The 20310-nt window shown below is 37.0% G+C and overlaps 1 protein-coding gene across 1 annotated transcript; it reads right to left on the bottom strand.

Moving 5' to 3' along the window:
- Window positions 1-9052: 9052 nt before the first annotated feature.
- On the bottom strand, window positions 9053-17272 carry LOC104901630 (uncharacterized). The gene is made up of 6 exons (XM_010689220.2): window positions 17168-17272; window positions 13073-13164; window positions 12698-12984; window positions 11737-12584; window positions 11232-11563; window positions 9053-9311 (listed from the first exon to the last, which is right to left on the bottom strand). Exons 1-6 carry the CDS (start codon window positions 17270-17272, stop codon window positions 9053-9055), a joined length of 1923 nt encoding a protein of 640 aa, XP_010687522.1.
- Window positions 17273-20310: the final 3038 nt, after the last annotated feature.

The raw sequence follows: 20310 nt of genomic DNA, 5'->3' as shown, positions 1-20310 counted from the left end.
AATATCATAACATAACAATAACAATAACAATAACAATAACAATAACAATAACAATAACAATAACAATAACAATAACAATAACAATAACAATAACAATAACAATAACAATAACAATAACAATAACATATTGTTGACATAAAAAGATATTTCAATTAACATAAAAAGTAACATTACAAGTTTGGTGCCAAATATATAACACATTACAAAAATTACTTGTTTCAATGAATTAGTGTTTCATCTCCCTATAACAAAAACTAGCTTAACTAAAAACCCTAAGATGATGCAAAAAATCAAAAAGGAACCTCCAACATCTCATTTGTCAGATTCTCATAATTCTTCAAGCACCTACAAGTCGATATAATTAAGTATCAGATAATAATTACAAATAATTACAAGGTTGAAACTAAAAACTTATGAACTATCATTAGAAGAAGTTTAATAAATATGCATTGAGTAAAATCACACAATATAAAAAACATAGCAGAGATAAGTCTCTCAGACAAAGTGAAGATCAACAACCAAGTTAAATCAACATGTAAATCCACCCACCCATTTCATCAATCTGTACTAGCTAGTTCTCTTTGCTTGAAGTGTGGTTAAGATGGTTGAACTTGAAAAGTGTTTTCCCTCAATATATAACTGGTATTAATAGCTTCTTAGTCCATCTCTTTAAACAGAGAAGCTCAATAGATAAAGAAGTTATATCCCTTTGTTTCAATTTCCTTGTTAATAACAGGACTCAATTGAAGTGATGATTATCTATGAAGTACATGAATTATAATGAAAAATTGTGAAACTTATACCTTAAGTCAGTTCATATATATATATATAAGAGACATGCATGCAAGATGAAAATAGGTGGGTGTAAGTTGAATGGTACATATATAAGCTATTTTAATAAAAGTTCTACTTCCGTGGCCTATTACAAGGTGGGGGTCGAACATGAGGGTGATGAAAGTGTTGGGAAGGTTGCGGTGCACTATTTCCGCAAGTTATTCTCTTCGGCAAATCCTTCGCTGATCTCGCAGGCTTTGGCGGATTTTCATAATCGTGTTTCTGCTGATATGAATAGTATTTTGAGTGCTGAGTATAACGAGGAGGAGGTCAGATTAGCTCTAAGCCAGATGCATCCTATCAAAGCACCCGGGCCTGATGGTATGTGTCCTATGTTTTTTCAGACCTATTGGCACATTGTCGGTAAGTCTGTTTCTGCTACTGTACTTGGTATTCTACGTGGGGCTCCGATTCCTAGTTATTTGAATAAAACTTTCATTGCTCTTATTCCGAAGAAAAGCAAAGCTGATTGCATGTCTGATTTTCGCCCTATTTCCCTCTGTAATGTGATATATAAGCTCGTGTCAAAAGTGCTTGCGAATCGACTCAAAAGATTTCTTGATAAGTTGCTGTTAATCAAAGTGCTTTTGTTCCGGGGCGACTGACAACAGATAACATTCTGGTGGCTTTTGAGCTGTTTCATCATATGAAAAATTTGCCGAATGTTGAGGGCAATATGGCTCTGAAACTGGATATGTCTAAAGCTTATGATAGGATTGAATGGGATTTTTTGGACGCTGTATTGGATAAGTTTGGGTTTGAGGCTCATTGGTGTGCTCGAGTTATGGATTGTGTTCGCTCAGTGACTTTTTCAATTCTGATAAACGGCCGACCATCAGAAGAATTTTCTCCGCGTCGAGGAATTAGGCAAGGCGACCCTCTATCGCCTTATTTGTTTATTCTATGTGCTGAAGTGTTCTCTCATTTGCTGAGGAGAGCGGAGGAGAATGGTTCGTTGAGAGGCATTAAGGTGGCCCCCACTGCCCCTTCTGTTAATCATTTACTATTTGCTGATGATTGTGTGATCTTTTCCCGAGCCACTATTCACGATGCTGATGCTATTCAGGAAGCTCTGAGAGTGTATGAGTTATCTTCGGGCCAAAAGGTTAATTTTGATAAAACCACTCTATCTTTCAGCAAGGGTGTTAGGATGTCGAGAAGGGGAATGATTGAGCAAAAACTGGGTGTTCGGCTTGTGGATGTACATGATAGATATCTGGGTCTACCAACCACAGTGGGTCGTTCGAAAAAAGTTATTACAAGAGGTGTGAAAGAAAAGTTGTGGAAAAAGCTTCAAGGATGGAAGGGGATGATTCTTTCTAAAGCTGGTAGGGAGGTTATGATAAAGGCAGTGGCCCAATCTCTTCCTACCTACGCGATGAGTGTGTTCAAGTTTCCCTCTTCTTTTTGTGATGAGATTAGATCTTTGATAGCTCAGTTCTGGTGGGGGCAAAAAAATGGCGAGAGGAAGATTCATTGGGTTGCGTGGAAGAATCTTTGCAAAAGAAAAGAGGCAGGTGGGTTAGGTTTTCGGGATATGAAGCTTTTTAACTGGGCTCTTTTGGGTAAACAAGCATGGCGCCTTGTTACTAAGGGATGGTTGAGCAGATTCTAAAGGCGAAATACTACCCTCATTCTTCTTTTTTAGAAATGGACTGGGTCTCAACCCAAGCTATACTTGGAGAGGTATTTGGGGGCGAGATGGGTGTTGAAAGAGGGTTAGATGGCGAGTTGTAATGGAGAGAAAATCCGAGTATGGCACGATGAATGGATTCCTGTACTCAGACACGCAAAATTTCTCTCTCCGCGGGCCACGCGAATTCGCATCCATGGTGGAAGATTTAATTCATCCTATTGGTAAGTCTTGGAATAAGAGACTCTTATCACATTTTCTTCTTTTGAGGTGGAACGAGTTATGAGTATACCTCTTAGTTCCCGTCTCCGGAGGATGTTATATGTTGGATCTTGAAAAAGATGGTGTTTATTCGGTGAGGTCGCTTACAGAGCTATTTGGGAGACCTAGATCAAGTAGTGAAGCTTCTACTTCTTATCCATCGGAGGTGTGGAAGAAAGTTTGGCATTTGCAAGTTTTGCCTCGGGTCAAAATATTCGCATGGAGAGCACTCTCCAAAGCCCTCCCTACAAATGTTGCTTGAACCGTCGAGTGCCTAGCCGGGAGAAGGTATGTCAAATTTGCGGGCAGGATGACGAATCAGATATCCATGCTTTGTTTTATTTCCTTTTGCGCAGGAAGTGTGGAGGATTAGTGAGGTGGGTTTGGTGTGGAGGGATGGTGGTAGGTCTGTAGGTGATTGGTGGGCAGGAAGTTTTGAGCGTTTGGAAGGCGAGAATGTGTGAGATGTTGACTATAGCTTGGGCTATATGGGGATCTCGTTGTAAGATGTTGATGGCGAATGAAGAGGGCCACCCAAGGGCGACGATAGAGTATGCTAAGAAGATCTGCAAAGAGCTGCTGGAGGCGAGCCAAGCTCGGGTAAGTGTGGGGGTTGCTGCTGTCCCTTACGCTAGTGCGTGGTCTAAGCCCACTACTGGGCACGTGAAACTGAACGTTGATGCTGGGAAAACTGGGCTTGGAGGGTGTGGTCTGGGTGCTGTCTTTCGTGATGTAGATGGAGTCGTATTGGCTGCGGGATCGTTTTCATGTCCGATACTTGGGAGCCCAGGGTAGCGGAAGCAAAAGCTATCTATTTTGGCATCAAAACTTGCGAAGGAGTTGGGTTATAGGCTCGTGGAGGTGGAGAGTGATAGCTTATTAGCCATTCAAGCGTTGAAAAATGGTAGAACGGGTTGCAGTGAGTTTCATTTAATTATAGATGATATTTTAGCTTTTGTTGGTTGTTTTGACAATGTTAGTTGGTCTTTTGTTAAACGTTCCGGAAATAGAGTAGCTCATCTGTTAGCCCATTTTCAACCATGGGAGATAGGCAAACGTATTTGGGTTGACGATATTCCGGTTGATGTTATGTCTTTGGCGATGAATGATATAATATGATCTCCCTTTGGGGTTCCCTTCAAAAAAAATAAAATAAAATAAAAGTTCTACTCCCTTAAAATATGCTTTGTATACTTCATATTAAATTAGCCTAAAAAGAGAATACCATAAGCCATTTTTTGCTTGTTAAAACCAAAAAAATATATCCAAATTTGACAACCCCAAATTCATAGTTTCATTATCTTTAACTATATAATAGTTGAAATTGAAAGCAGAAGAATTGAGTTTACGGAGGGAGAAAATAGAAATATCAGACAGACGAGGAAGAACTAGAGAGAAAAAAAAAAGCAGTACCTGATTAACAGCCCCGCTAGTAGATTGCCCATTTTGTACACTAGCAGTTGGTACACTAGAAGCATCCTTTGGAATCGATGGGCTCACAAAATTAGGAATAACAAGATCTATTCCGGGATTAGCTTCTTGAAGTTGAGAGACAATTATAGATACAATACTCGGTGCAAGTTGTTGCGCCAGCTCTGTTTTCATACTCTCCAAGAATTCTTGCGGAATTATAGAACCTGATTTTTTTTATCCTTTTTCTTCAAATCAGTCTTCGTCACACCTTTTTCGAATAGCCGTAAGCTGCTTTTGCTTTTAGGATCTTGTATTACATCAAAGTAAGGATCTTTGGAGTTGCTACCTTCACCGTGTTGGGATGACTTTATAGCATCTATCTTTGCCTAATAATGAAACATGAATTCAGTATCGTATTACTAAGTTATAAGAAGTACAAAATTATATAATAGTACAACTTGTTAATAACTCACAATATTCTTTTGAGTTTTCTCATTGTCAATAAGGTATGTTCTTCCGAGAACTCTTTTCCTTGATTCTATATAGACGTTTGCATGGGAAGGTTCTTTCTTATTGGGGTCCGTTTATTGCTATTTAAAAAACAATGAAAATTAGGTTGCTAACAATAAGTGCAGAGAATCCAAAACACATATAAATGTCAAGGTAACTGAAATAATCGGAATGTCTAAACCTAGTGAATTATCATACTAGAGAAGCATTGCTTAAGTAAAAAGAATGAAAAAAGACTAGAAAATAGGATACTTCACCAAATTAATCCAAGTAATGCATAAATCACTACAAAATTAACTGGAAACAAGATAAAGTAGTTACCATTTCATGTCGTAAAATCGCAAAAGACTTGCGTCCCATTGTGTGCATATCATCTAACAATAGGCGATTGTCTCTATTGATCTTACTTTCCTCCTATACCATAAAAGAAGTTATAATTACATATAGACCTATATTACTACAAGAATATATAAGGAACGGCTTATTAAGTACCTCAATCTTTTCATAATGCCAATAATCCAAGAGATCCTGAAATTGAGGTACCGAAATAGTGTCCGATTTGTTAGCCCATCATAACTCATCAGTAGCATATTGATAGAAGTGCTTCTTCTTAAATCTGCATTTATAAGTATGCCATCATGCATTCACAGTCGCCATAACATATTTTCTTGTAGTTTCAGGAACCATATACTTTTCCTATGTCAATAATTAAAGTGCCACGGTAAAATTCCTAGCACTCTTAACATATTTGACTATCGAACTTATATAAAAGAACTTAAATTTGCAACATACTAGAATATATTTCTAGTACTTATATTTGACTTTGAACTAATACAAAAGAACTTAAATTCAGCAACATACCAAAACATACTCCCATATATTGTCATGTGTGGGCAGTCTTAGAAAATTGGTATAATTAAGTGGCGCAAGATGATCGGGATCCTTCCCCAAAGTTCCTAAGAAGAAATTAAATTATTTAAAGTTCCACATCCTTCCCCAAAGTTCATATTTAATAAGGTCGAAAGGTGGTTGCTTCTTGTGATTAGAGTGCTCTTGAATCTTCCGAACAGTTGAAGTTGGGATATTACCTCGGACTTGCTCAACCTGACCTTGCTTCCGTTTTGGGTTATTCCTCTTCACATAATCACCCATAGTTTGTGGTGGCGCTGAAACCTATAATATCTACACGATTCCTCAAACTATTGTTATGTTATGTCACATGCAAAATTACCTAATTATTGGGTATAATATCAGCACGATTAGAAAGAGTAGACTTTTCTTAAAATCAGAGGACTTTTACAGAATTACAGAGATGGAAATTTAATAGTGCGCGGAACTAGGATTATAAATAATAAACTGCCAGGAGCATAATGTTTCACATCATAATTTGTAAAGTTAGGATTTTCACTAATCTAACATGAGGTGGTGACCTTTTGTTTTAAAATTGGGGAAGGAATCAAGGAATAAGTACTAAATTATAAGGTTTTACCTTTTTTCTTCGATGAGTGAAATTTTCAGTTTCCATGTTGCTAGTGGTTTCGTCCTCAATATCATCTCCATCATATTCAGATGTCGACTCATCATCTGTTTCTTCTAATAGCTCATTGTACTTTCCACTTGACAAATGCAAAGCATTAGTTTTTTCACCAAGTACCCTCGAATTTTCAAAAAATTCACCTGGTACCCTCCATGTTTTCAAAATTCACCTGGTATCCCTCAGTTTTATGAAAATACACTGAAATACCCCTACTGTCACCCTTCCATTAGAGCTCCGTTAGACCAAACTTTAATTCACAAGGTACCCTTAAATTTAAACATTTTTCACCAAGTTCCCCTAAATGTTTCCAAATACAACCTGCAAGTTAACGACTAGTTTCTGATTTTAAAAAACTAGTCGTTAGGTGCTTTTACTAAGTTTATTTATAGATTGCGGATCCCCCTCTTGACATCTTTACTAGTTATCTCTTTTTACCATCTCTCTAAAATGAGTTCTCTCTCTAAAACATCCTCCTCAACCCAAGAGTCAACATATGTTCGGGTTCCGAATCGAATGTGTAGATGTGGGAGAAAATTTGCAATGAGAAGTTCTAATTCAAGTTTAAACCCACAACGATTGTACTTTAAGTGTGATGTTTGTGACACTTTTAGGTGGTGCAAAGGTTGGGTGGAGCAAAGTGGAGGCATCCATTATGAGGCACAGAGCATGGGAAGATCAGAGAATGAAAATATGCAAGAAGAGTTGAAGCGAATGAAAATGAAGCTTAAAGAACAAAGGAACTTAGTTAGGCTTACAATTAAGTTAGGTTTACTTATAGTTGTATTGCTTGTCATTGTAATTTGGAAGTTAGTGATGTAATGTTGCGCACAATAATGAAAAAAAAGTTGCTTAACATAATTATCATTGTATCATAAACATGTATGCGCATCCAAAAAGATCAATGTAGCTTTACAAAAAACTGGTTTTCCAACATATTAATGTAGCTTTACAAAAAATTGTTGTAAGTTAATTCCCCAAAAAAATTCTGTTCAAAAGTTGCAAATGTTGGTATGTTGCTTAGGTGGCCTTTTTGATCTCTTTTGTGTCTTCTTGGAAGTGCTAGCCTCACTCTCAGCTTGTGGCCTTGATCTCTTTTTTCCTGCATCTCCTCTGCCACATGTTCTTGCATTATGGCCCATCCTCCTTAGCCATAGTTTTTACCTTGTAAAACAATCTCTTCTTCACTGTCAACCTAAACTTCTCCTGAACCACCTTTTACAAAGACTCAACAGGTATATTAGGGGTTGTTTTAATGACATCCAACAACTTCTTGCACAGCCAAGCAGAAGAGACCATGGGGTTCTCCTCTAACCTCCCACAAGTGGTTTGTTCCCCCTTAATGGTCTTGATGGCCCAACTGATTTTATCAATTAATCTGGAAGCATGTATCCTCCATTCACATGCTTTCATTATGCAAGCAGCTCTAAGCCTCTTATTATCAGCCTTCAACACAAGAAGACCAAAGCCTTCTTGAATGCAAAAATCCCTCAGAACCTCCAAAAACACTTCTCTTGTTGGGAAGATCAACCAGGGCTCTAGTGTAATGGGCCCAAATGGTTCTTCATTCCATATCTTACCAATCCTATACAATATGTCTATAATAGAGCTACCATCTAAGAAATCCTCAAAGGCCATCTCAAATACATCATCATATGCAAATGTGTCCTCATCCTCATCCACAAGGAAATCCCCCAAGACATCATCATCTTCTGATGTAACTTCATCCTCCTCAACAATGAAATCGTCATCATCACTTACTGATTCATCATCTACATCATCATCAACAAAGAATATCTTCTTTTTTTCTCTTTTCACTGCCTTCCCTCCCAGTTCCTTGTCCTTTAGGAACATAGGTGCCATCCTCTTAGCTGCGGTTTTAGGCACTCTAAAACCTGAGGAACTTAGCTTCTTTCACCACAGAACCCTGGTCAGTTGGGGTGGGCTCAAATGGGGTATGCTCAAACTAGGTGTGCTGTGAAATAGGTGGTGATGGTGGGTTGGGCTCAATTGGAGTGTCTAAAATAGGGGGTGATTGGGGGGGGGGGCTATGTTTGGGTGGGCTGAGAGGGGATGGGCTATGTTTCAGTGGGCTCAGAGAGGATGGGTTGGGTGGGCTGTGCCTCAGCAAACTGAGAGGGTGTAGGCTGGGTGGGTTGAGAGGGGGTGGGCTGAGAGGGGGTGGGCTTAGAGGGAGTGGGTTGAGAAGGGGTGGGCTGTGTTTCAGTGGGCTGAAACGAGGTGGGCTTAGAGGGACTGGGTTGAGAGGGGGTGTGCTATGCCTCAGTGGGTTGAGAGGGGGTGGGCTATGCCTCAGTGGGTTGAGAGGGGGTGGGTTGTTTAGGGCTAGCCTTCTTCTTGAGCCTTGGGGTCAGTTTCTTTTTCTTAGGGGTGACAATGGTTTTTTTTCTTGGGGTTCTCTTTGTGGGTGTTGCTGTTTTGGGCTGATCTTCATTTGTTGGTGTAGTTGATGTGGGCTATGAATCATTTGTGGTTGTTGTTGTTTTGGGTTGTGCCTCACTTAGGCTGGGGTTCTCTTGGGTTCCATGCTCAGGTTGAGGTTGTGAAAACCTAGGGACTATTTCATCAGCTTCCTGTGTTGAGTATACTCTCATGTTCAACAATCTAGATGACAACACAAGATCCTCAATAGCAACACATAATCTAGTTGCATATTCCTTCTCTTCTTCCAACCTCCTCTACTCTTCATCTTCTTCTTGTCTCCTCCTTTCCTCCTCCTCTTCCTCTCTCTCGCTCCTTAATATCTCTTGTACTCTCCTTATGTTCTCAAGCTTCTCCCTTTCCTCATTATCATTCTTTGCAAGAACATACCTAAATACTTGGCAAGGGTCTGCAGTCTCCTCTATCTATACCTCAATGGTATCCTTGCCTAAGCCCCACACCCACACTTTCATCAAGTCAGAATCAGTCCTCAACTCTATTTTCTTCTTAGTCCTAGGATTCTCAACTAACACCCTAAATAAAGTAGGCAAGTACACATTCTGCTTTGTTGATTCCTCCAGAAAATCCTCAAATAACCCCATTAAATGACACAAATCATTGTCTTTTACCCTAACATCAAAATCATGACTACCAAAATGCACCAATAACCATACACCAGCCATCCTAATAAGCACATAAGATCAAAATAAAAAAACAAAGTAAAGAAAACCTAAGTACAAAACGCAATTATACATGCAACTGATTTAACTTGAAATAAAACAACCACAAATAACCCTAACTTACTAAAACATGCGGAACATTATACATGCAAGTGATTTAACTTGAAATCAATTTAGGTTGACGAAAATGAAGAAAAATTTTACCTTTTCGCACTTTAAAAACTGTCACTTTGAAATTATACATGTTCTTCAAAATTCCACAAAATCGCACTTTTCCTTCAATCTTCTGTTCAGATTCTTCAAGTCCACAACTATCTGATCAAGATAGCTTCCTAATGCGCACCAAATGGGTGTAGAATTTTGAGAAAAATCCCCAGTTTTAGGGTTCCATGATGCACCAAAACAGAGGAGTGGAAGTTGAGGGGACGGATTTTTTGGAAGTGAAGTAAAGATGTCTGATAGGAGGTTACCATTATAGCGCCACAAAATTAATGGCAAAGTTGTAAATTTTGCCTAACGGAGCACTAACGTTCATTAATTGTAAGGGCACTTAATGATAATATACAATAACTGAGGGGTACCAGGTGAATTTTGAAAACATGGAGGGTACCAGGTGAATTTTTTGAAAACTCGGGGGTACTTGGTGAAAAAACTGTTAGTTTTTTTGTTGCAATATGTTGTTAGCCAAGAATCCAACACCTTGAGAATTCATTTTTTCTGCATTCCTTTTCAACTTCTCAATACGTTGTCGTTCATATATTGGAATATGACTTTGTACTGTAGAATTTTTGGGCTTAATGCCTTTCATCTGCAGAACCGAAAAACAAAAATTATGTACACAAGTCAAATTGTGATCATATGAAATGAATTAAAATGTCAACTTTAAGTTACAACACGAGCCAAATGGATTTTTAGAAGTCAATACAATCAGAAACTTCTCTAGGGGGAATTTGAACAACATATTGCCAGCCTTCTTTATTTAAATTTTCTACAAAAAATATTTTATGTGCTTGAGATGCTAAGATAAATGGTTCTCCTTCGTAAATAGTCTTATTCACATTAACCATAATAAGCTCATCATCATCTTTTTCTGAGTGAAACCACACACATTTAAACAAAACAACACTAAAAAAACCATGATAAGATATCTCAATGATGTCTTGTATTGAACCATAGTAATTGACATCTCCCACTATAGGATTTTTATCTTTGGAACTTGCAAAGCTATGAGTTACTGCTATGAGAGTGACTCCACTGTTTTGAGTTACACACTTTATATCGCGCTTCATTGTATGAAACCTGTATCCATTAACAGAGTACCCTATGCACTTTTTAGCAATAGAAGAAGGTCCATTTGATAACCATAAGATATGATTCGGGAACATGTCTTGACTTTTATGAATTTTCATATCAACTTTCTCCCTAAACCAATAGATGAAATCCTTGCTATGGTCCGATCTTGAGCACAATTCCACTTTCGTTTTCGTTTACTGCCTCCACATATCTTGTGCTCACTGAGATAAAAGAAGTTAAAAAAACATTTAAGTAACATATACTACACATAAAAAAAAAGATATAAATTTTATGATTTACTATCTTACTTTATGTATTTTTCAACTTCCTCGCAATCACAATTGAATAAGACATAACGATGTGCTTGCGCCCATGTGATCTAATTAATCATTCTTCCACTATGTTTTTTCTTTGAGCCGTTGAGGTCCTTCCCTTTCCCCTGATAGGACGTCCTATCTTAGGGAGAAATGATTTGGTGACATTACTCTTATTAACATCTGGTGAGGATATGTTTGATCATTTTAGATGTCTAGCAATGAAGGCCAAACATTCTTTAGCTTGGTATCCCTCGGCCATTGATCCTTCTGGACGGCCCTTGTTCCGAACATCTTGCATTAGCTCTCGAAGATACCTCTCAACTCCATACATACACCTTGAATTGAAATGTCCACCCAACTTAATTTGGTCCACCAAATGTAAAGGTAAATGCACCATTACGTCAAAAAAGGCAGGAGGAAAGATTTTTTCAAATAGGCAGAGTGTTTCAAATATCTCTGAATGGAGTTTGCCAAGATCTTCAGGATCAATAACTTTGTTCCATATGCCTTTGAAAAAAGCACAAAGTCTTATCAACGGGCTAGCAACATTTTTAGGCAATGTTGTTTTCACATCACTAGGTAGCAAGTAATTCATCATAAAATGAGCATCATGGCTCTTGTAACCTGTGATTTTTCTTTCTTCAACCTGCACACATTGTGCAATATTAGAAGCATAGCCCTGTGGCAACTTAGCATATTTATTACTTGGCAGAACTTGCGCTTTTCTTCACGTGACATCTAAAAGAGTGATCTTGAGATTTCTTCAGTACCCTCTTCTAATCGTATTGGTTCAAGTTCTAGTATAATTTAAAGTTCTACCAAGTCCCGACGAGCACTTAGGTGGTCTATACTCTTGCCGGGAATGTCTAACAATGTCGCAATGACATTCTCAAACACATTTATCTCAATATGCATTGTATCGAGATTATGTGGGTTAGAACAATGCTTCCAATATGACAACTGAAAAAGTATGGGAAACTTTCGCCATAGGTTTGGATCATCCTCATCACACCTCTTTTTCTTTTGCTTCTTTCCAAATTCATTTGGAAAATCACGCAACATATTCTCAATATCAGTTCCTTTCAATGGAATAGGTGCACTTATTTCCTCACTTCTCATGTCAAAGTTCATCTTATTGTGATGCCAAGGGTGAGTAGAATCAAGAAATCTACGAGTTGCCTTGTAGAAGTTCTTATTACTAAAAGGCAACCACTTAGAATCGGTTTCATAATGGCATGAAGGGCATGCCAAATATCCTTTTGTACACCATCCTGAAAGCATCGCATAAGTTGGAAAATCACTTATGGTAGTCATCAAAGCTACACGCATATCACACCTTTGATTACTTGAAGAATCATAAGTTTCTAGCCCCAACTCCCATAAATCCTTGAGATCCTTGATTAGGGGCTGCAAATAAATATCAATATCATTACCTGGGGGAGAAGGACCGGGGATAAGTAAAGCTAACATCAAAAACTCTGGTTTCATAATCATCCATGGAGTAAGTTGTAATTGATTAATATAACCGGCCATGTACTGTGAACTATGCTCATTGATCCAGTTGAATGGGCTAAATCCATCTGTGGCCAACCCCAACCTCACATTGCGGGGATCCTCGGCAAACTTTGGATACATAGAATCAAAGCCCTTCCAAGCTTGACCGTCCACTGGATGTTGTAAAGACATATCCTTATCACGCCCATTAGTATGCCATGTCATATGCCTTGCCGTCTCTTGGCACATATATAGCCTTTATAGCCTTTTCTTTATTGGAAAGTACCTAAGGATCTTATGAGGAATCCTATGGATTTTTCTGTTTTCATGCTATGTGTCATTCTTTGTATCATTTGACTTCCATCTTGGCGTTTTACATACATGGCAGTTGTATCATTTGCGTTCTCTACCCAATACAACATGCAATTATTAGGGCAAGCATCTATCTTAGTGTAATCCAACCCTAACACTTTTAAAACTCTCTTTGCTTCATTAAATGATGTAGGTAATTTTGCATCAGGCAACACCTCCTTTATAAGCTCTAATATATCAGCAAATACAACATTTGTCATCCTGTGATCACACTCAAAAATAAATAGTCGATCATGAAGGAAAGTTTTGAATGAATTCCTCTTGACCTTCTTCAACTAACTTTAAAAACTTTTTTGCCTCGTCATTCGGCCCTTCTCTAAAAGCATCACGTGCATCATGCAGCAAGCCTGCTACATCATCATTGAAATCATCGGCGATTGGCTGTTCATCATCAACCAAAGTAGATCTTTCTCTTTTTTCTTTCGATTTCAATCCCTAGTTCTGACAACTTGTCCATTCTTGGCACAAAACCATTACAAATTAGGTGATCTCTCATAACATTCTCGTGACGCCAATAACGATAATAACAACTATCACATGGACAACAAATCTGATTTCCTTAAGACTTGGTAGAATAGGCCTTTTCAATATATTTGTCGACTCCTCGTTCATATTCCTCGGTCCATATAGGAGCCATCCACCACTGCTTAATTGCACTATCCATTTCTCTAAGGTAATAATGAAGACAATTGTGCACTCTAATCAAAAGCTACACCAGCAAACTAAATACGAAAATTATTACATTTAAATTACCAAATGGGCACTCAATTAAACAATCCAAATTATAGAGAAAGTCCAATCCATAGCAAAAAATATGTATATTGAGAAACAAATCAAATACAAAAGGCATTTTAAACAGGAAGGTAGTTAAATACTGAAAACCTGTATAGTTCATACAATATTGCTCACTTACTTACTCCATTTATGAAAGAAGATAGCACCAAGCATGTCGAATAAGAAAGAAAAGTATTTCGTGACGATGTCAAATCAAAGCAAATTGAAACCAACTTAGAGGAAAAAAAGACACGCGTTGAGGGTCTTAGCCTCTTAAGACTCGCCACCGAGAAGCACCACATCTATTTAATCCAAAGTTCGATCCTTTTAACATCAACAGGGCGAAGTAACAAGTATTAGTTAGTAGTAGTAAATGAACTATTTATATCACTTAAAACACAGGATCATATTAAAGTGAGGAAAAGAATGAAAAAACAATTAAAGGATAACAATATAAGAAGCTGTTAACCTGAATAATCTTTCTTCACAAAAGAAATTAGAACAAAGGATGTGTGCTACTAATTAAGAAGAACAAAGCTTGTCTCTAAATCTCATGACTGAAAAATAAAATAAATTAGATCTTGTGCATATAAAGCAAAGATGAAAGAAAAATTATTCATGAGTCTTAGAGATATCGTTGCTTTTACTAGCTGGTAGTAGTATGCTACTCAGTACATATTCTCTTTTTTCTTTGCTAAGTACTTGTGTATTTCTTCTCCTACAACATTCACACCAATAAAGAAAAAAATTCATAAGAAGGCTAGTAATTTTAAAGTTTAAAATGAAAGAAAGTCAACAATTTCATTAGAGGGTTGGAACAATTACTAGTTCTTTTACTTGTATTGTGGTATGTTATAATAGTACAAATTCTGAAGATCTCCATCAAAGAAATTGACCCTTATTTATTTAGTATGAGATAACAACTCAATCAAAGCGAGAACCATATTAAGATGATACTAATAGTATCTAGTTCTTTAGTTAATGTTTATAGAATAAGAAACATAAAGCATTACCCTCATAGTTGCTCAAAACCGTGCCCCAAAACTCATAATAAATATTCAAGTAAACATGTACATGATACTAAATCCAAAATAGTTACCAAACCTGTTAGATATACAACATTACATGAACTTGACAAAATCTACTAACTTGCTTGATAAACGACGCAAGTAGACTACAAAAGTTGTGATCAACAATTAACATTTGACAAGAGAAAGTAGCCAAACTTTAGTAGAAGCATTATGTCCACATTGTAAGATTATGTTGACTAACTATTTTACGAATTAGCCATAGTCCATGCTGTGAGAACAAGTACAAACAACATGAGTAATGGGCCCAAAACTTTAGATGCTGGAAGGGTCAATTGGGTTGGTTAAAGATGATCTCCTTTCCCCCCTTTTGTTTTTCCTTCCTGTTTTATGGTTGGATAAAAGATGGTTAAAGAATAAAGAAGGCAAATGTTATCAACAATAGGACCACTTTCATAATTGTTTCACATTCCAAATTTTACTATATTACAACAATATTTTCTTTACGATAGATACAAATATTTTGTTTTTAGCTTCATAATATATCTAAATTACAATGAAAATCACATACTCTAATTCTTTCAAAAGCATAGCTTGACAACTTTTAAAGCACAAATCATAAATTAAAAAGAGTGAATTTGAGGTCAAATGACAAGAAACCAAACTTTTACCCATTAGACAAATGCAGCTACTTAGATTATACAACTATAGCAAGCAACAAAAGAAATCATTGAGCAAAGAATCCATTTTCTTTAAAAGTTTCAACGTTTCCCTTCGAGTAGCTGGAAAAACAGGCATGGGAGGGAGACACTTGCATTGATACAAAGTACATTCAATTAGTGACGAGATATATTTACCAAAGAATGTCAATGTTCTGTCAATGGCATATTAGACCAAGAGCAATCATCAATGAGATCTTATCGAATATTCCTACAGCATAATGGTAGGGCAGATACTTAAAAGTTTTCTCAGATTGCTTGAAATTATAACATGTATTACAGAAGAACCGTTAAACATATATCCTAATACAAATATTATATTCATCTAATTTAAATACAGTAAGTATGAAGCAATTAGAAAGCACCTTCGCCAGCAACCGATTAGGAGCAACACCAGCACTTACATGTTAAACCAGTCTCTTGAACAACAGTTCTTCTGATTTCTTCAAAAACATCATCACTCCTCGTTCTAATATGACTATATAATATGCAGCTTACTCCTTTCACCAAAAAAAAGAATCCGTTTGGAGTTCTTTATTTATTTTTCGAAAAAAATAAACCAAGGTCCAGAGTCAAGACGACTTCCAATTAACCCAAAAACATTCACATTCACCAACTCTTCAAGTTCTCAATAAACCCTTGTCCAATCGCGAACAATGAATAAAAACAAGGAAAATATGCTATAATATACGAGAAATTTTGTTCCCAACTCCTAAAAGCATTTCTTTTTTGGTCGACCCCTTCAATAACTAAATTTTTCAGTCTTGACATGTAAATTATTGTTTAAATTGAGGTTACCAGTTGAATTTTCAGTAAGCTACATAAAGAGAGGTAAGAAAATACCACAGACTCAAAAGAGGTAAAGGAAATATACCATAGACAAACAAGCTTCGACCTCTCTTTGGTAAATATAAAAAAAAGTTAAGAGGGAAGAACTTACACGGTAAGAATCTGAATTGCATAAACAAGCTTCGACAACTCTTCCTCTTCAACTGGGAGCAAAAATTATACCAGTTGTGATCCAAATATTCTGCACCAATTTCCCTCTCTTTAACGTCTCTCCTTCTTCAATTCTACATGATTCTCGGTGATTCAGGGAATCGAATTTTGTGGATTACGGTTTAGCCACGAAATTTGTAACTAGGTTTAATTTGTTGAGGAAATTTGGGGGTTTTCATTTTTTTTGGAGGGAATTTGGGGGTTTTCTTTTTTTTTGAAGGGAATTTGGGGGTTTCTTTGAACTTGTTGATTTGGGTTTTTTTTTCTTTCCTGTAATGTTTTAGGGGGTTTGGGGGTTTTCTTTGAAATGTTCTAGAATGACTTTTGAACTTTTAGGAAAAAAGGCGAGGGAAATTAGCTGGCTTTTGCGCCATATGTTAATAATTGGGGACCACTCTATATTTGGCTTAGTCCATCTTGCCACGCCATTACTGATGTCGTTGCATTAGCTAACCAAATGCGACGCCAGTGATAAAGATGTTGCATTAGCTAACCAAACCAACTTTATGCAACGATTAAGCTAAAGACTGTTGACATAGCTAAAAAAAAAACGTTGCGTTAGTAGACATAATGCAACGACAATATTCAATCGTTGCATTAGAGGCGTTGCACTTGCTCAAAAATGTAGTAGTGCAGTATGATTAGGAATAGTGTACGAAATTTGAGTGAGACTAGTTGTTAAACGATGTATATATGCTTTGATCTTGTAGATGAATCCATGAAGTAAAGGGAAACCAATAGTGTTTGAAATTTCTGATTCCAAGTATACGAGGATAGAAAGTCTTGAAAGCATAAGAGATAGTATATCAGCGATTCATGAACCCGATACTTTATTCTCTGCTAGTTTGTGCTATACGAATGTACCTGCTTGTGCAAGGCAAGAAATGCAAGCAATTGTGGGATATAATCAACTAATGGGCCGAGGAGGAGGAAACCCATATGCTCACCCTGAAATTCAAGCTTATACATTAGTAAAGACCTTGCAATTAAATTATCCATGGAGAGATCGTATGCACAAATATTGGAAGATATTAGACTATTATATTCCTAGTATAGAACTACTGGGACCAAAAATTCATTATGCCACAATAGAGAAGAAGCTTATACGATGAAATGTCACAATTGAGGAAGTCTATAGGAGAATTCAAGAAGTTGATCGTAAGGGAAGAGAAGAAGGAACTATCATGACTTATGAAGAGTACAAAACTAGGAAAATGTAGAAATTAGCAGCTTAAATGTTCGGGAAATTGCTGAAGTAGAGAGTGCTAACAAAAACAAGAAAGCACCTCCCAAAAAGAGGAGGGTTGAGGATAAAGCAGCTCCTAGAAGGATAACCAAAAGTATTTTTGAAAAAGTTAATCAGCATGAGAAATGTTATGAGAAAATCGAATATATCAATATTAGTTTTGACAGTGAAGAAATTGAAGAGGAGGATCTCGAGATGGAAATAGAAGAGGCCGGGATAGAAATGAGGAAATAGAAGATCCGGATACAGAAGAAGATGAAGATAACAAAGGTGGAAATAATATTTTTTATGGAAGTAGCTCAAGTTATGATTCAAATTATGAGCCACAGGAAATGAGGTCGGGAAGTAGTAGTGGTAGTGGTTATGCACGAGATCCCTTTAAGTTAGATTAGATCATCTGAAGAGAAGTTCAAGTGAAGATGAATTTTTTTGGGTAACAATATAATTGGTGTAGCAAGGGGCTACATCTTTTGGGTACACAATGTTATTAGGATGTATATAGGTGTATTAACTTTTGGGCCTATGAACCGTGTATATGTGTTAGAATATAATAATATTAACTAATGTAATTAGTGTATACGTATTAGTAATCGGTAGTATTAATCACCCAAATATGGTTGTATAAACTCAAACTATATGCTTCTATATAAGAGCAAATTTTGGTGTGCATATATGTTGTTCTTTACTTTATTTTAATGTTATATACTTAATGTACTAAGTGGGAAGATAATAGTACTTCATTCTCTTTAATTAGGATGGCAGGAACTAGAGGTCGTGCTTCATCGTCAGGACCTGGTGACTCAATTCACCAAGTGGAGGCCAAAATTAACAATTAGAGAATATGAGCACTCGACTGTTGAACCTTTTGGAGAATAACCATACAAATAGGGATGTGGATGGCAAAGGAAAGTTTTACAAATGGCTAGCATCACACAACCCAAGGACTTATGATGGAGAGTCAGATCTAGTGAAATTCGAGGATTGGATTGCCTACATGGAGAAACTCCTCAATGTGGTGAATTGTCTGGCAAATCTAAGAGTGAAGTTAGCATCATTATACTTGATGGACTAGCCAACATGTGGGGGGAAGACCGTGAAAACTATTGCTCAACAACCTAAGTTTACTTGGGATAAGTTCCTCAAGAAATTACGTGAGAGGTAGTATCCACCAGCGCTTCAAACTAAGAAGGAACGTGAATTCCTGAACCTACGTCAGGGTAAGATATCAATAGTGGAATACACAAGAAAGTTTATCGAGTTATCCCGATTCGCACCTGATTTAGTGAAGTCTGAAAAGTTAAGGGTAACACGATTATTGAAGGGCTGAAGTTTACTTATTAGAAGAGTGTCAGACACTGTATCAATTTTCAAGAATCATATGATAGATCATTAAAGCAAGGAAGAATTAGCGATAAAGAAAGAGAAGTGAACAAAAGGAGGAATGTCGGGAACGATGAAGAGGAGAAAAGGAAAAAGTGTCGACTTACTCAACCAGTTGCACATGCACCAAACATTCAGAAACGTACTCAACCTAAAGATCGAAGATGTTATCGATGCGGGAAGGATCATTTGGGGAAGACTTGTGATGGGAGAAATATATGCTATGAATGCAAGAAGCCTGGACATTTTGCTAGGTTATGTCCGCAGTTGGCTAAGAAGGACGCAAGAACGTTCCGAGATGTGAAATAACAAGCTGGACCTAGAAAATTTGGAGTGAATGAAAAAAGACACCAAGGAGGATAAAATTTTAATTGCAACAATCAAGGAGGATAATTTGCAAATTCGGGAAAGGTAATTGGGAAAATTTATGCCATGGGCACTGAAGAGGAGGTACAGACCGAATTTATCAAGGATGATAATCTGAATACTAATGGGAACGAGGAGTGTGAACTTGCTATGGATGCAGGTAATGTAATCTCCGGAACCTTCCTTGTGAATTCTGTACCTGCATATGCTCTGTTTTTATTATGGAGCATCGAACACATTTAAATCCCCTTTGTTCCTTACAAAATGGAATCCAACCCCCAAAACAGTTACTTCCTCCGTTTCATATTACTCGCTACACTTCTCAATTCACGGACTCCTAGGAAATTTTTGGAGAAGAGAGAGGTAGAGAGTAAAATGAAAAGGGACCCATGTGAGAGGAGAAAGATAGAGAAAGTTTATTGTCCAAAAAGGAAGTGTAGCAAGTAATGTAAAACTTCCCACAATGGATAGTATAGCGAGTATTATGAAACTGAGGAAGTAATAGATTACAAGTCAAGTGTGAGAATTTATATAAAGTATGTTGTATAAGTGTGGCTGGTACTAAGTTAATGGCCGACCTGTAGTACAATTTAATTTAGGATATATAATTTCACTACTGCATTTTTTATCAAATGCAACAACTTAAAGAAGCTAATTCAACAACGTTACACTATTGTTGCAATAGTAGGGGTCTAATGCAACAAAAATTGAACATCCACCACTAATACAGTAGTTATTGCAATGTGTTGGCCCTAGCCGTTGCAATTAAATTGATACTTGCAATAGCTGAACAATCGTTCTTTTTAAAAAACTGGTTTGCTAAATGTCGTCCTCAAATTTTCTACTAACTCTCTGTATAAATACATATATATTTATTTGTATTCCAATACTTTCACTCTCCCACTCTCTTTCACTCTCTTCACCCTCCCTCACTCTCTTACTCCATCTCCACTCTCTTTCACTCTCTTACTCCATCTCTCTCATCAACAAGGATTTCCAATCAAGATCTCCGGCG

The sequence above is a fragment of the Beta vulgaris genome, chromosome 8, assembly GCF_026745355.1.
Source record: "Beta vulgaris subsp. vulgaris cultivar EL10 chromosome 8, EL10.2, whole genome shotgun sequence".
Classification (NCBI taxonomy): domain Eukaryota; kingdom Viridiplantae; phylum Streptophyta; class Magnoliopsida; order Caryophyllales; family Amaranthaceae; genus Beta; species Beta vulgaris.
The sequence above is the reverse complement of the archived record's forward strand: the minus strand, read 5'-3'. Positions and strand labels throughout refer to the sequence as shown.

Excerpts from the sequence above, each read along its gene's own strand:
- LOC104901630 (XM_010689220.2), bottom strand. The coding sequence starts at position 17,272 with ATGTATAAGCTTGAATTTCAGGGTGAGCATATGGGTTTCCTCCTCCTC. Across the intron at positions 12,985-13,072 it reads CCGAATGACGAGGCAAAAAA|GATGACAAATGTTGTATTTG; the intron begins GTTTTTAAAGTT and ends GTGTGATCACAG. Across the intron at positions 11,564-11,736 it reads TAAGTGCTCGTCGGGACTTG|GTTGAAGAAAGAAAAATCAC; the intron begins GTAGAACTTTAA and ends CAATGTGTGCAG.